General features: G+C 34.8%; 1 protein-coding gene across 1 annotated transcript in view; it reads right to left on the reverse strand.

Moving 5' to 3' along the window:
* MMP16 (matrix metallopeptidase 16) overlaps window positions 1–13,911 on the reverse strand; it is a gene marked incomplete at both ends in the record, with an annotated part of 169,740 nt that overhangs the window by 57,153 nt on the left and 98,676 nt on the right. The window contains one exon of the mRNA XM_081322723.1: window positions 3,485–3,646. Coding sequence (XP_081178849.1) covers window positions 3,485–3,646 — 162 coding nt within the window. The remainder of the gene's footprint in view (window positions 1–3,484; window positions 3,647–13,911) is intronic.

Consider the following 13,911-nt stretch of genomic DNA (forward strand, 5'->3'; position numbering starts at 1 on the left):
AATATCAAATAGAAGAGCTAGTAAGAACAGAAGATGTGCATCTAAATAAGCTGTATCTTGCAACAATTTTGTTAGATTTAAGATAAATAAAACATTTTCTCTTTAATAGGAAAATGCAGCTGTTCACATCCAAATTAGGAAAGGTGATTCATATCCAAATAGCTGCACATCTCTATTCTTTAGTCAATGAATTAAACATGAATGTTGCTGTCACATTATATTAAGATTATAATTATCAATGGTTTAAATGGTTTAGGGTGCTCTTTGCCAGAATAATTGCTAAAAATATGCTTCCTTATAACGATATACTAGAGGAAGATTATCTGAAAATAACAAGATAGTTTCATAGGGTTAAACTTTATTCTTTTCCTTGTTTCTCATGTGGCCTTCTTAGTGACATTTGACTATCCATATACAAACAAAAAGGTAGATGAACAGTTTCTTTGACAGGTCTAACAAAGCTCTTTTCCTCTCTTTCTCTCTCTCTCTCTTTGTATCACATGCAAATCAGAAAAAAATAGCATGATGTCAAATAAAGAGTGTGTTTCCTTAATATCTGATATTCTGGATGTAGAGAATAGTCAATAATATTTGGTGGCACCTGTAAGATTCACTGCCTGTGTACAAGATATGTGTATGTATGCATGTAGTCTTTTTAAGACATTCTTTGTGGGATTGCCACAAAGAAGAGGGAGTCAAGCTATTCTCCAAAGCGCCTGAAGGCAGGACAAGAAGCAAGAGATGAAAATTAATCAAGGAGAGAAGAAACCTAGAACTGACAGTTAGAACAATTAACCAGTGGAACAACCTGCCACCAGAAGTTGTGAATGCTCCAACATTGGATGTTTTTAAGAGAGATTAGACAACCATTTGTCTGAAATAGTATAGGGTTTCCTGCCTGAGCAGGGGGTTGGACTAGAAGACCTCCACGGTTCCTTCCTATTATTATTATTATTATTATTATTATTATTATTATTATTATTATTATTATTATTATTGTTGTTGTTGTTGTTGTTATTGTTGTTGTTGTTGTTGTTGTTGTTGTTGTTGTTGTTGTTTGCACAGTCAGCCAGATGTTCAGACTGGATTCAGCATTTTTGTCTACCTATCGAGTCCTTACCAAGGACCTGGGATAGGCAGATGTGGATATTTGATGGTATTACAGATATCGTCACAGGATGGAAGCAATTCCTAGTAAGGCCGCCTTTTGAAATGTATTGTTGTTGTTGTTATTTCAGTTTTGCATGATAAAATTATAGTTATTGAGCAATGCAACATTTGTTCATTTGAGCAATATCTAATCTAAATAGAAAGTGACAGCCAACTTTGGATTTTATCATTGTCATGATATCAGAAGAATTACCTTGTGGCAAGCAGCATTCAATTTAAAAATTTGGAATTCAAATGAAAATATGCACATGTACAATTTGTTTAGGAAAATCATGTCCAACTCCCAAGATTCACAGAATCTTCAAAATTTAGGTTACAGTTGCTAGAAATTGGATATCAAGGAAATTTAGTATCAAGGAAAAATGCTTGCCTAGACTTTTCTGTCCAGAAAACCACAAACCCTACATGGGAGAAATAGAATCATCAATTGTCCTTATGTTTTTGTTCAATGGCAATTGCTTAGAACAAAATACTGTTTTTCAATGAAAATGCTGATCTGGTATTTCCACCATTAAACAAGGTGGAATCAATTTATCTAGTGAAAGAATAGAAACAATTCAAACATATTTTAGTAAATCAATGTTTAGAATGAGATACAAGATGACAAGAAACGTTGAAATGGATATACTGGAGGGAATGAGGAAAGTTCAGTAGCAAATTAATAGATATTGAATCAATAAAGGGAGGAGATTCTGTCTCCTGTATTCCCAATATGAATGGACTAAAGAAATGAGCAGGGGGTTGGACTAGATGACCTCCAAGATCCCTTCCAACTTCTTCTTCTTCTTCTTCTTCTTCTTCTTCTTCTTCTTCTTCTTCTTCTTCTTCTTCTTCTTCTTCTTCTTCTTCTTCTTCTTCTTCTTCTCCATCATCATCATCATCATCATCATCATCATCATCATCATCATCATTATTATTATTATTATTATTATTATTATTATTATTATTTGCAAAAAGAATGGGAGAATTATGCCAGAGAAAGCCGTAACAACAAAACTATTTAATTTGCACAAAACAAAATGAGAAGATTTTTTGAGAAATGGACATAAACAATAAGCCCATGAGAAACACAGAATTATAGGTTTGGAAGGGATATTGAAAATCTAGGCTAGTGTTTCTCAACCATGGCAACTTTAAGCTGTGTGGATTTCAATTCCCAGAGTTCCTCAGCCAGCAATGAATGAGAAATATTCTAAGCACAAATTCTCACACCATTCCAAATAGATGGCTATCCAACTTAAAAGCCTCTTAGAATGGAGCACCCACAACTCAAAAGAGGCAAGTTGTTCCACTCTTTAATAGCTGCATGGTAATGAAATTCTTCCTTGTTTCAAGTTTGGATTGTATAAAGAAATTGACATTCTCTTCAACAAAGTAATCTATTCTGTGGAAGCCTTGTGATGTACAGTGCTTTGCAGTAGTGAAGAGATGATTCAATATAATTCTTCAACGAAGCAATGGAATGGCCTTAGCCCATCTGAGGACAGGGTTGTGGGAAAAGGCTTAATCACAACCTTCTCCAATGCTGGCTGAAGTGCTTCAAAGCTGGGCAGTTTGCTGTGTATATTAAAGCTGCCTTGCTGGGAACATCACCAGTGACCAGTTTGGAGAGGTTTTCAGGATTTGTAAGTTTGGCACATGCTATAGAGTTGTGTCTAGTACTTGCTGAAAATATCAGGTTTAGAAGACCCAAGGCATAATGCTAAGGGGCCTCCAAGTGGGTCATCTTCAGTAATCACTGTGGGCAGTTCCACAGCATTTGCCAAAGCTGCCCAGTTTGAAACCCCTCTGGCCAGTGCTGCAGGAGAAGGATTTCCACAGCCTTCTTTTACAGGATTAGTTTTGCAGTAACAGACCAAAAGGTAATCAATCTGAGGCACAAGAGTGAGGCCATATCATTTCACTCTTTGAATTAGACGGTATCAGTTTTACTGAAATGAAGAACCCACTGAAGCTTGATAAACAAACTTTTTTTTTTTTGCATGTTCACTTTATCTTCCATTATAACATCAAGTCACAGTAGGTGGCAGCACTAAGCTGATCTTGACTGGCCCCCAAGGAAGTGACACAGGATTTGATCTAGTTAATTACTTGAATGAGAAAGTATAAACAGACTAGTCTTAAAGTAATGGCAACTAATTTCTGAACAATTGACATGAAAACTGCAAGAACAGATAGAACACAAGAAGCTATAAGCATGTCAATCTACAGACTGACAGCTTTCCATGACACTGACCATGTATGCAAAGATATCTCGCTGCATGCAGCAGAAATAATCCTTTCTCACATTATGCATATTTTTTAAAGAGCATACCGTATATCTTTTGGATTCCCTGCAAATCATCATTAGGTAGTTTGAAATTGTCAGTTTCCATATACTGGTAAAATGGAGCCATAATGGCAGTCGGATCATTTGAATGCTCCAATCCAAGGGCATGTCCCAGTTCATGAACTGCTACTAGGAACAAATCATTTCCTGGAGGAAAAGAAAATAGATATATATATATATATACATATATTGTATATAATATTTATATGTCCACTTATTTAAGCAATTTACATAAAAGCATAATTTAAGTAAATTCAGTCTGGGTTTTCCAGAATTTCAGGACTGGGCTCTCTCTCTATATATATATATATCTTACTCTGTGAAGCTCCATCATGTGTTAAAGATTCCTTAACAAAAAAGAACTCTAAATGTGTCCTTCTTAACATTTTATCGCTGTGAAAAAAAAAGAAAGAAAAAGAAAACCACTGGAGCTCAGGTATTAAAAAATTCAAATAACACTGATTCCAAAAATGTGATTTCTACATAGCTATTCAGAATTTTTCAAAGATTTAGTGAGATTTTTTTCCTATTTTGCAACAAATCAATTACTGTAAATATGGAATAGAAGTATAAATGTATTTATAAAGCAGAAAAGTAAACAGAGAACAGACATAATGAACCAATTGTCCTCATGCTCTTGTTCAAGCACTGATAGTAGTTCTATAAATATCAATTTAATATATAAAAAATTAAAATTTACTAGGCCAATATGTATATTCTGAATAGTAAATTGTTATATATTTCGCTACTACTTCATTTGTTCCTATGATCTATATTTATGCCGTTCTCATTTCTATTGCAGATTTAGAAATATTTGAACCCTTGATCTCAAGCATAGTATTTCTGCTGAATAATTTCAAGCTTCCTAGATCTTTCCAGGCAAAAATAATCCATTTTCATTAGTGTCCATGCCAGGTAAGTGCTAGTTTTCATTCAACCAGAGAAAAGCAACATGGTAGCAGACTTGATCACTGCCAAATAAGGGACATATAGAAACCAGCCTTCCTGACCAAGAGAGATCTGGGCAGTTTATTTCATAGAGTAGGGAAAGAGACACAAAATGTTTGAATATTTATTCTACAAATAGGATTTGCTCTTGAAACACAGCAGTGTGGTAGACTTTTCATTATGGCTTCCTAATTTTCTCAAATTAACAAGAAAATAATTATTGGAAATTCTTGGATTCTTTTAAGATGAAAGAAGGCTGAAAAGACCCTTCCTTGCTGGTGATGACCTATAAAGCCCTAAATGGCTTGGGTCCGGATTATTTGAGGGAACACCATGCTGCCGGCATCAACTCCCCATCGTCCTGTGCGCTCCTGCAGGGAGGGCCTTCTTAGGGTACCGCCGGCGAAGGACTGCCGGCGGGTGACTCCCAGACAGAGGGCCTTCTCTGTGGGTGCGCCTGCCCTTTGGAACCAACTTCCTATGGAACTTAGGACTGCCCCCGACCTCCGTTCGTTCCGCCAGGACCTTAAAACTTGGCTCTTTGAGCTGTCTGGCCTAGACTGAGGGGTTTTTAATTGGGTTTTAAAGTTTTAATTTTGGGGCTTAAATTTAATTACTTGTTTTAAATTTATTTTAACTTTTGTATTGTACGGTTTTAATTGCCCTGTAAACCGCCCTGAGTCCTACGGGAATAGGGCGATATAGAAGTCAAAATAATAAATAAATAAATAAAAACACCATGGGAGAAAACTGAATCTTCTTCTATAGCATTGGCCAAGGTGACTCTAGTGCTAGGTAGCTCCAATGTGGATTCCAGAATTCCAGAAATGGAACAGAATTCCATCTTTCCACTGGACAGGTTTAACAATCAAAGTAATATATAAACAAAGCTGTCAAAAATCTGAATAAGTGTCCACAATTGTTATTGCCAGTTCTACTTTCTCTAAAGAGATGTTTGCGTATTCACAACAACTTGTTTCAAGAAAACTTATTTTAATATACTTTATGCTAATTTCTATTAGAGCTTTATATGATTACAGCTTTCCAGAAGATGTCATAATCTAGTAATTCAGGTATTTTTATCACAATATGACAAAAATAGACAGTAGCGCCACTAAGCCTATTCCCCACACTGTATAAGACAACCAGTTTGATATAGTGGTATAGTGGTTAAAGGCACTAAACCAAAATAAAAAGCAGACTGTGAATTCTAGTCTTACTTTAGAGATAAAGCCAGCTGATTCTCAGTTGTAGGAAGAAGGTAATGGCAAACCATTTCCAAAAATCTTGCTAAGGAAACTACAGGGACTTTATCCAAGCAGTTGCTAGGAGTCAAGACTGACTGAAGTCAATATTTCAAACACTGATATTTCAAACAGAGAGGTTTTTTCCTCATAGGATAAAATAAAAACCAATTTAATTTACTTGGACATTGTGCTAGCATTTTTTTTTTGTACTTCATCTGAGTTTGGGCATCCTTATCAGGCAAACAAACTAAGGATGATAAAGTATATTTTACACATAGTTCATTGTTGATATTTTGATTAATAAATTAAAAATAATAATGCCTTTGGCATCAAAATCATACTTTATTCCAAAATTGATCTGCACTATTGCATGAGTTCTCTTTTCAGTTCTACAGATTATCTCTTGCCTGTATTTTCAAAAGAGATTTTGGGGGAATATTGCCCAGATGTCATACACGAAGATCTATTCAAACTATCCTTTGGTATTTCAAGTGTTCAACTACTGCAATACTTTTTGTTCAAAGTAGTAAAAATAAATCCACATTTATTTGGATTTTCCCCGTATACTTCTCATTTACTAGATCATTCATTTCCATGGACAAAAAACAAAGCAGTAAAACAATATATTGACAGAATGCAATGAGAAGAAATGGGAAACAGATCTCACATTCTGTTTAAATATCCAGAGCCTTAAATCCTGGCCACTGCCTGGGGGAAAAGTCAGCTCTTCAAAGCTTTCTGAAAGCTATTAGAGTTGGGGCCATCTGGGTCTCAGGGATGGTGTTCCAAAGACAGATGCCTTGACAGAGAAGATTGGATTTCTGCAATTCCTAGAAATGGCCTTGATGGATTGTGAATTTTAGAGCCTGAATCCCACATATTTGGAAAATGCACAGGTTGCAAAACAATGATCTAATAGATACCAAGGTTTAATTTGCTTGGTAATCTCCCCTCCAAAATCACCAGTTTATTTTTATCACTACCATATCAGATGCCAATGCAGTAAGTTTTGTGCTTTAAAGCATCTCTGGCTTGAAGGTTGTTTTTTTGTTTTTTGTTTTTTGTTTTTTTGCTTTTTTGCTATAAATGCCACACATGATTTATTTACTGTTGAGATATTTGCTTCCCAGGAAATAAATGTCTGACTTCAAAAATATTTGGGTTCAGTGCATCAAATGAATCGGAAGCCACATGAAATTTACTAGAAGGTGATCTCTGCAATTCAAACAAAGGTTGAGGATTCCCACCCACCCCCCACCCCCTTGGTGGCTGATATGCCCTTCAGAGGAGAAAAATGACTGAGCCCAACCTGCATTTATTCAAACACTTTTAACACAATCACTGCCTTTCTATCATGCTTGGAAATAACTAAGGCTGATTCAGGATAAAATAATCTTTCTGTAACTGATCACAATTTTTAAGGAGGGAGGCTGAAAAAGCTACTAGATAGACAGGTATTTGCATAAGATAAAGGAACTCTAGCCCTTAACACCAACAAAATGCTAAGTTTTAAGCATATAAAAATATACATTAGTCACTACCAGGCAATAAAAAAGCAATTCTGCCATGAAAGCCAGATTAAGTAACTTTGATATAATCTGCTTCTGCTGTAAACATGAACTGCATATTAAAAATAATCAGGCACATTTTAAAATATTCAGGTTAGCATAGAAAAACTTGTCTGTTTAAGGAATCATTTCTTACAGTTACAGATGTGAAATACCAGAAGAAAGAACATATTATCTTTTATGCCCTAAATTCTATAAGCTGCATTGATATTGGCTTTTCCAGGGATATTTACAAGGTTTTGCCTGTTGTAAAAGGCCTGATCTGCAATTTCCCAGTTATCTTCACCATGTCTACTGTTGATCCATTCAATGTAATTTAATCCTTTATTAAACTAGATTATCCAGATTTTGTGATTTGCAGAGTGAATAGGGTTTACGGTAGATAAAGTACATATTTGTAAAGAGTCTAGGAGCAATACTTTTATCTTATATTGAGATAAAACAACATAGCCGGAGAGTTACCATGTCTAAAACGAACAGACTACTGGCATCTGGCTGAAAGAGCTGAATCCTATAGATGGAAAATGCCATTTAAGCTGAATCCTATAGATGGAAAATGCCATTTAAGACATTTTTAATTTATTTTTATTTTAATTCCATTTATATCCTGCCCTTCTCCGAAGACTTAGCAGTAGCCTTCATTCTATGTATATGCCTGCTTATTAGGGCTTTCACACACACCCCAAGCGGCATTATTACAAAGTCAGCTTAATTGCCCCCAACAATCTGGGTCCTCAAAGACATCAAATTCAACAACTGTGGGAACCAAATTAAAGAATCACACATAGGTGCTTGCCAGTCTTCTACTTTACTGTATACAATGGAAGAGAGCCCACCATCTCTCTGGGTAACTGGTTGCACTGTTAAACTATCCTTACAGTTAGGAAGGCTTTTCTTTTCTCCATACATTCAATCAAAAATTGTCTTCCTGTCACTGAAATATGTTATTATTCCAAGGTCAAAGGTCTGGAACAAGAAAGAGTAGTATTTGAAGAGTGATCTCATATTTCTTCTCTGTTATCTTTTCTCAAGGTCAAACATACCGAAGCTCTTCAATTTGTCCCCCCAAAAGGAATTTATTTTCAATCCCTTGATCACCTCTATTACTTTTTGCTATTTCTCTGAATTCTCCTCAAAGTGTGGTATCCCCAACCTGGTACTTAAGGGAGATTCAGACCAATACTGAATAAAGTAAAATATTTACTCCTTGTATTTTAGAAATTATATTTTTGGTCAGTGCAACCTAAAACTGCATTTCTCTTTTTTTTTGCAGCTATATCACACTACTGACTAACTTATAGCTTGTAGTGAATTACTGTTCCAAGAACTTTTCACAACCATCACTACCACTACCGTTAGACAGGAGCTGTGGTTGTTCAGTGGTTAGAATGTAGTATTGCAGGCTAACTTACTGCTCACTGCCAGGAGTTCGATTCTGACTAGCTCAAGGTTGACTTGGCCTTTTATCCTTCTGAGGTCAGTAAAATGAGGATCCTAATTGTTGAGGACAATATGCTGAAATTTGTAAACCACTCAGAGAGTCCTGTAAAACACTATGGAGTGATATATAAGTCTAAATGCTACTGCTATCTCTCATACAATTCATTGTAACCATATGTTAACCCATGTGATCATTATATTTTGATGGACTAGATTTAAATATAGTATAGTGGTTTTGAATATAGTTTTATTTTTATAGAAAATATCAATAATACATTTTTTTGTCATTGTTCTTCTTCTGTAATTTACAGTGTTAATATTTTTATTTAAAGTATTATATTATGGAGGTAATACTACCTATACAGTATGTTATATTTTAGGTTTCTTCTTTTGATCTTATATTACAGATACAAAACAATGAGTATTACCTGAAAAAAATTTTTTCTCATTCTGAAATTTTCCCTTTTCATTTGTAAACATGTTAAAATAAAACAATATGTAGGCAGCCACTTATAAAACACCAATACATGAAAAATGTTGCTAGCACTTGCTTTATAGTTAAAAAATATTTATACACCAAGGTCAAAAATAAACATTAAAAATAGTGAATTAGAATGATCAGCTCTAAAGGGAGAAATCATCCAACAAAGGAAAAAATGGAAGAAAAAAACTTTAAAGCATAAATTGCAAATACATACAAGGAATGAAAAAACAAGCAGTACAAGAGCTTAAGAGAACTAGACAATAAGTGACCCTGGTCCTATGATTGCAATTCTGGCTACAGTACAAAAAAGACTCAGTTCCTATTAGAGTGAAAATATTTCCAGGCTATCAAAATTATTCAATGAAATACTCTAATAGCCTCCTGCAAGGCACTGTGAACAAATAACATATTATTCAAAATAGAAAGTTATATCACAAAAACGTAACAGGAATCAACATAACAGTGTTTAGTAATGTTGTATAGGAGTGATATGCCATTTGTTGAGCAAATTAGAAGCTTGTTCTTTAATATTAACACGCAGGGAAACCAGATAGCAAACCAATTTTCAAATAAAATTTCTTTCCCAGGCAAAATTCTCAGTGGGATTCTTTAATTTTAATAAAATACTGCGACAAATCTTAAAGCTGTCATATAACTCCTTTAAAATATAAGGGTTATTCTTAACCATCATCTCCAAATGAATGTTTTCATGCTGATCATATGGGCCATATTATTCCTCTCTTGGCACTTCTCAGCTTCTCTGTCCCACTTGACTTTTTTACATTCTTTAATTACAAGAATTAAAGTGTCAGTCTCTTAACATTTTTAAAAATTGTCTTTTAGCTCTTCACAGGAATATATTTCTTTAAATTTCTGAAAAAAAATACCATATGTTTAAGCACACTTTTAAAAGAATCTTGATAGTTAGCTAATGTTGTCAAAGAAATCTCAGACACTTTGACTCTCATTGACTTGAGTCAATCACCTCCTATATAAAAATCTAACTACTAGAATACCTGTAAAATACAGTTTACCTAGATTATGCACTGATGTCAAGTTGTAAACTGGAGAATACTTAAAGTGCCTAGACTGCCATTCTTCTGTCACTAATAAGTGGTCATAAAAAGAGAAGGAAGGAAGGAAGGAAGGAAGGAAGGAAGGAAGGAAGGAAGGAAGGAAGGAAGGAAAGAAGGAAGGAAGGAAGGAAGGAAGGAAGGAAGGAAGGAAGGAAGGAAGGAAGGAAGGAAGGAAGGAAGGAAGGCCCCTAATTGCTAACAAAACTCTTCTAAGCAATTATCAAGTGGGGCTGGCAGTTCACCTACATATTATTTCCAGTGGCATCTGAGGCCAAAAGTCAAGATAATGGCCATTTCCGAATGACTGAAGCCACATTCTTTTACATCCGAAAAGTAAGTGAGGTGGAGGAAGGAACATTGACTTGCAAGAATCTATTATAGCCGTTTGAGACTTTTGACAACAATCCAAGGCACCTTTGGAGAATCAGAGAAAGGGAAAAAAATGGGGTTATCTTATGGAGTTAAACCTAGGTGATTTACACCAGAGTTTTAGTACTAACTGCTCCTGTTCCTCATGGCTATTATTTAGTGTTTAAAAGTTTGTGTTCTTGGAGACTGTAGATCATATTGTCACCTATTGGATAAGTGGTAGCTCAGTAAAAATAAAACATTTACATTCCCAGATTCAATATACAATCTGATATATGTGTTTGTTTGTGTGTGTGTATAAGTGAAAATGTAATATGTATGTTCTGTGACAAGCTGATGTGAAGTTTACTATGTGTCTTTGAGTACTTTAATTAGATTGATGATATTGGATAATTCATCTGTTAAACTGTTACTTACAATGAGGGCCGTAAACAAAGGGTACCTAGAAACAACAGAAATAATGAAATGCTATCTCAAAAACTCCTAGTTTCTTTCAGTTAAGACATGTTTCCTTGCAAAACTTTATTGCTCAGGTTGTTTGGAAATTAATATGAATGCTTTAAAAACATTAACTTTGAACAAGATTTATGGAAACAGAAAGACTCTATTAAGGTTTTAGTGAGTACTCCAAGAAATTGTTCACCTCTTTTGAGAAATGGATTCAAATTCAAATTGCCTTCATTAGCAGAGCAATATAGTGCAGAAAATGAGCCAAGGGGATTGGGTGATTTGCATTTTTGCTAAATAATCAAACAGTTGTATTTTCCTAGCCCCCTGTATGCCAGAAGAACCAAAAGGAGAAAAACAATCACTCAGATAACTAATTCTCTTGACACTCTGGGTTCAGTTTAGCTTCTCCATATACTGACCCTGAACTTGTGGTCTGTTTCATCTGATATTTCACATGGCTGAACTTCAGCAGGACTTCATCACATAAAACCCACAATTTATACATCTGAAAAGAAAAGGATTACCGGGGGGAGGGGAAACTGAAGTCTAAATCTGAAGAATAATTAATACCTTTAATTCACTTAATGTATTTTGCTTCACTCTTTTAGTGTTAAAAGTATTAGAATCAGAAAAACAAAGTTGAAAGATTATCACATGAACCAGCTGTGGTGGTCCCAGTAGTTATCAGTACACTGGATGCCATACCAAAGTGGCAATTAGAAAATCTGCATTTTGACAAATTTCCATTTCTTAATTACAAAAGGCCATACTGCATGATTCTGCACACATACAACATCTTAGGTTCTTGAGAAGGGTTTGATGCAAATGACGGCTACCTAAAAAATGTCAGCTGTGATTTCATGATGTGCAGTATATGGCAATAGCAATTAGATTTATACACGGCCCCATAGTGGCTTATAACATTCTCTAGGCAGTTTGCAATGTCAGCATATGGCCCCCGACAATCTGGGTCCTCATTTTATCGACTTCAGAAGAATAGACGGATGAGTCAACCTTGAGCCCCTCTGAATTGAACTCCAGGCTGTGGGCAGAGTTAGCCTGCAATACTGCATTTTAACCACTGTGCAAACAATAATAACATAATGACATAATCTTTCCTGAGGACAATCTAGCTGAAACCATGCAAACATAGAATCACATTGATCAATTCACTCAACTTCCAGACTTCCCTACCTGGGAAAACTTACAGGTTTCCAAATATTTATGAAATTTTATTTTGTTTGTTATAAGGTCTCTTTCATTATCAATATTATTAACATTATTAACGTATTTCTTTTGTTGTTTGTTGTTGCTTATGACATTTCTTCTTTTTTTCAAATCCTACATTAATTTAACCATAACAGCCTTGATGAAGTAACTGTAGGCTTATAGCTACAGTTCATGGAACTTAACTCTTTTAATAAAATAATCATTTTTATTAAATTTGTTGTTTTATTATTGGAAAGGTGCTTCTATATTCCTTCTGAATTTTGGTGCTTATAGGTAATTAAATTCTATGTTTATGATCTCAATGGTAAAAAATTCAGAACTTGAAGAAATGTCCAGGGAGTGGGGTGGTGGTGGAATGGAACAAAGTTAATTCTTTAATATGGCAGACATCTGAGTGGAAATAGCACAGGACTATCAATGATGATAGCATGAATATATCAACTCACCCTGCATTTTCACATTATAGGCATGCTTTTGCATTTGTTTTTGTTAAAAAATCCTATATTTGAATGATACCTGATAATGTGGCAATATGCATCTAAATAATAATTTTGAACCTAATAATTATATTGCTTTAAATTAAAATATTCATCTTTAAAAATAAAATAATCATGTAAATTTATACAAGGAAACAGTGTTTACTGGTCTTATAATCTGCGTGTTGATTTTCCTTTACCCACCAGGCATGCCTGTATAAAATTCTAAATAACAGCCACAGAAAAAGCTATCAAGAGTAAGATTCTGCCATAAACTGATAATTCAGGAATGTCTCAAATATTCATTCTATTATTTAATATATGTTAAATTGATTAACAGAATGAAAAATATGTGTATTTTTAACATTGATATATGTACAGTATCAATATACTGATCCAGATCCTGTTCTATACAGAAAGAACTGCTTAAGAAAAGAATACTGACAGTTTGTAATATTATATCAGCCAAGTATTAATTTTATCCCAGAGTACAGTGGCACTGATTATATATATATATATATATATATATATATATATATATATATATATATACACAGTAAATCCGCCTTGATTGACAGATGAGTCCCAACCACCAAGAATGATACCAGACCCAAACTCATGATAACATCACATGACATCACCACCACACAACCATTCAAAAAGCAAATCCGAACCCACAACAATAACGACACACAACCACAAAACAGAAAACTAACTACAGCTGCAACATCAGCCACTTTATTTATTTATTTATTTATTATTTAAACTTATATACCGCCCTTCTCCCGTACGACCCAGGGCGGTTCACAAGGCAATTAAAACAATATAACAATACAAAAATTAATAACAAATTAAAAAAATTAAATTATCCTTGATTAAATCTAAAACCCTTAACTCTAATTAAAACCCCAATTACAATAGGTTAAAAATTAAAAAGTTCTCAGTCCTGGCCGGAAAGCTCAAAGAGCCAGGTCTTCAGGTCCTGGCGGAACGAACGAAAATCAGGGGCAGTCCTGAGCTCTATGGGTAACTGGTTCCAGAGGGCAGGCGCACCCACAGAGAAGGCCCTCCCCCTGGGTGTCACCCTCCGGCAATCCTTTGCCAACGGCACCCTGAGAAGGCCC

The sequence above is a fragment of the Vipera berus genome (assembly GCF_964194415.1).
Source record: "Vipera berus genome assembly, chromosome: 3".
NCBI lineage: Eukaryota > Metazoa > Chordata > Lepidosauria > Squamata > Viperidae > Vipera > Vipera berus.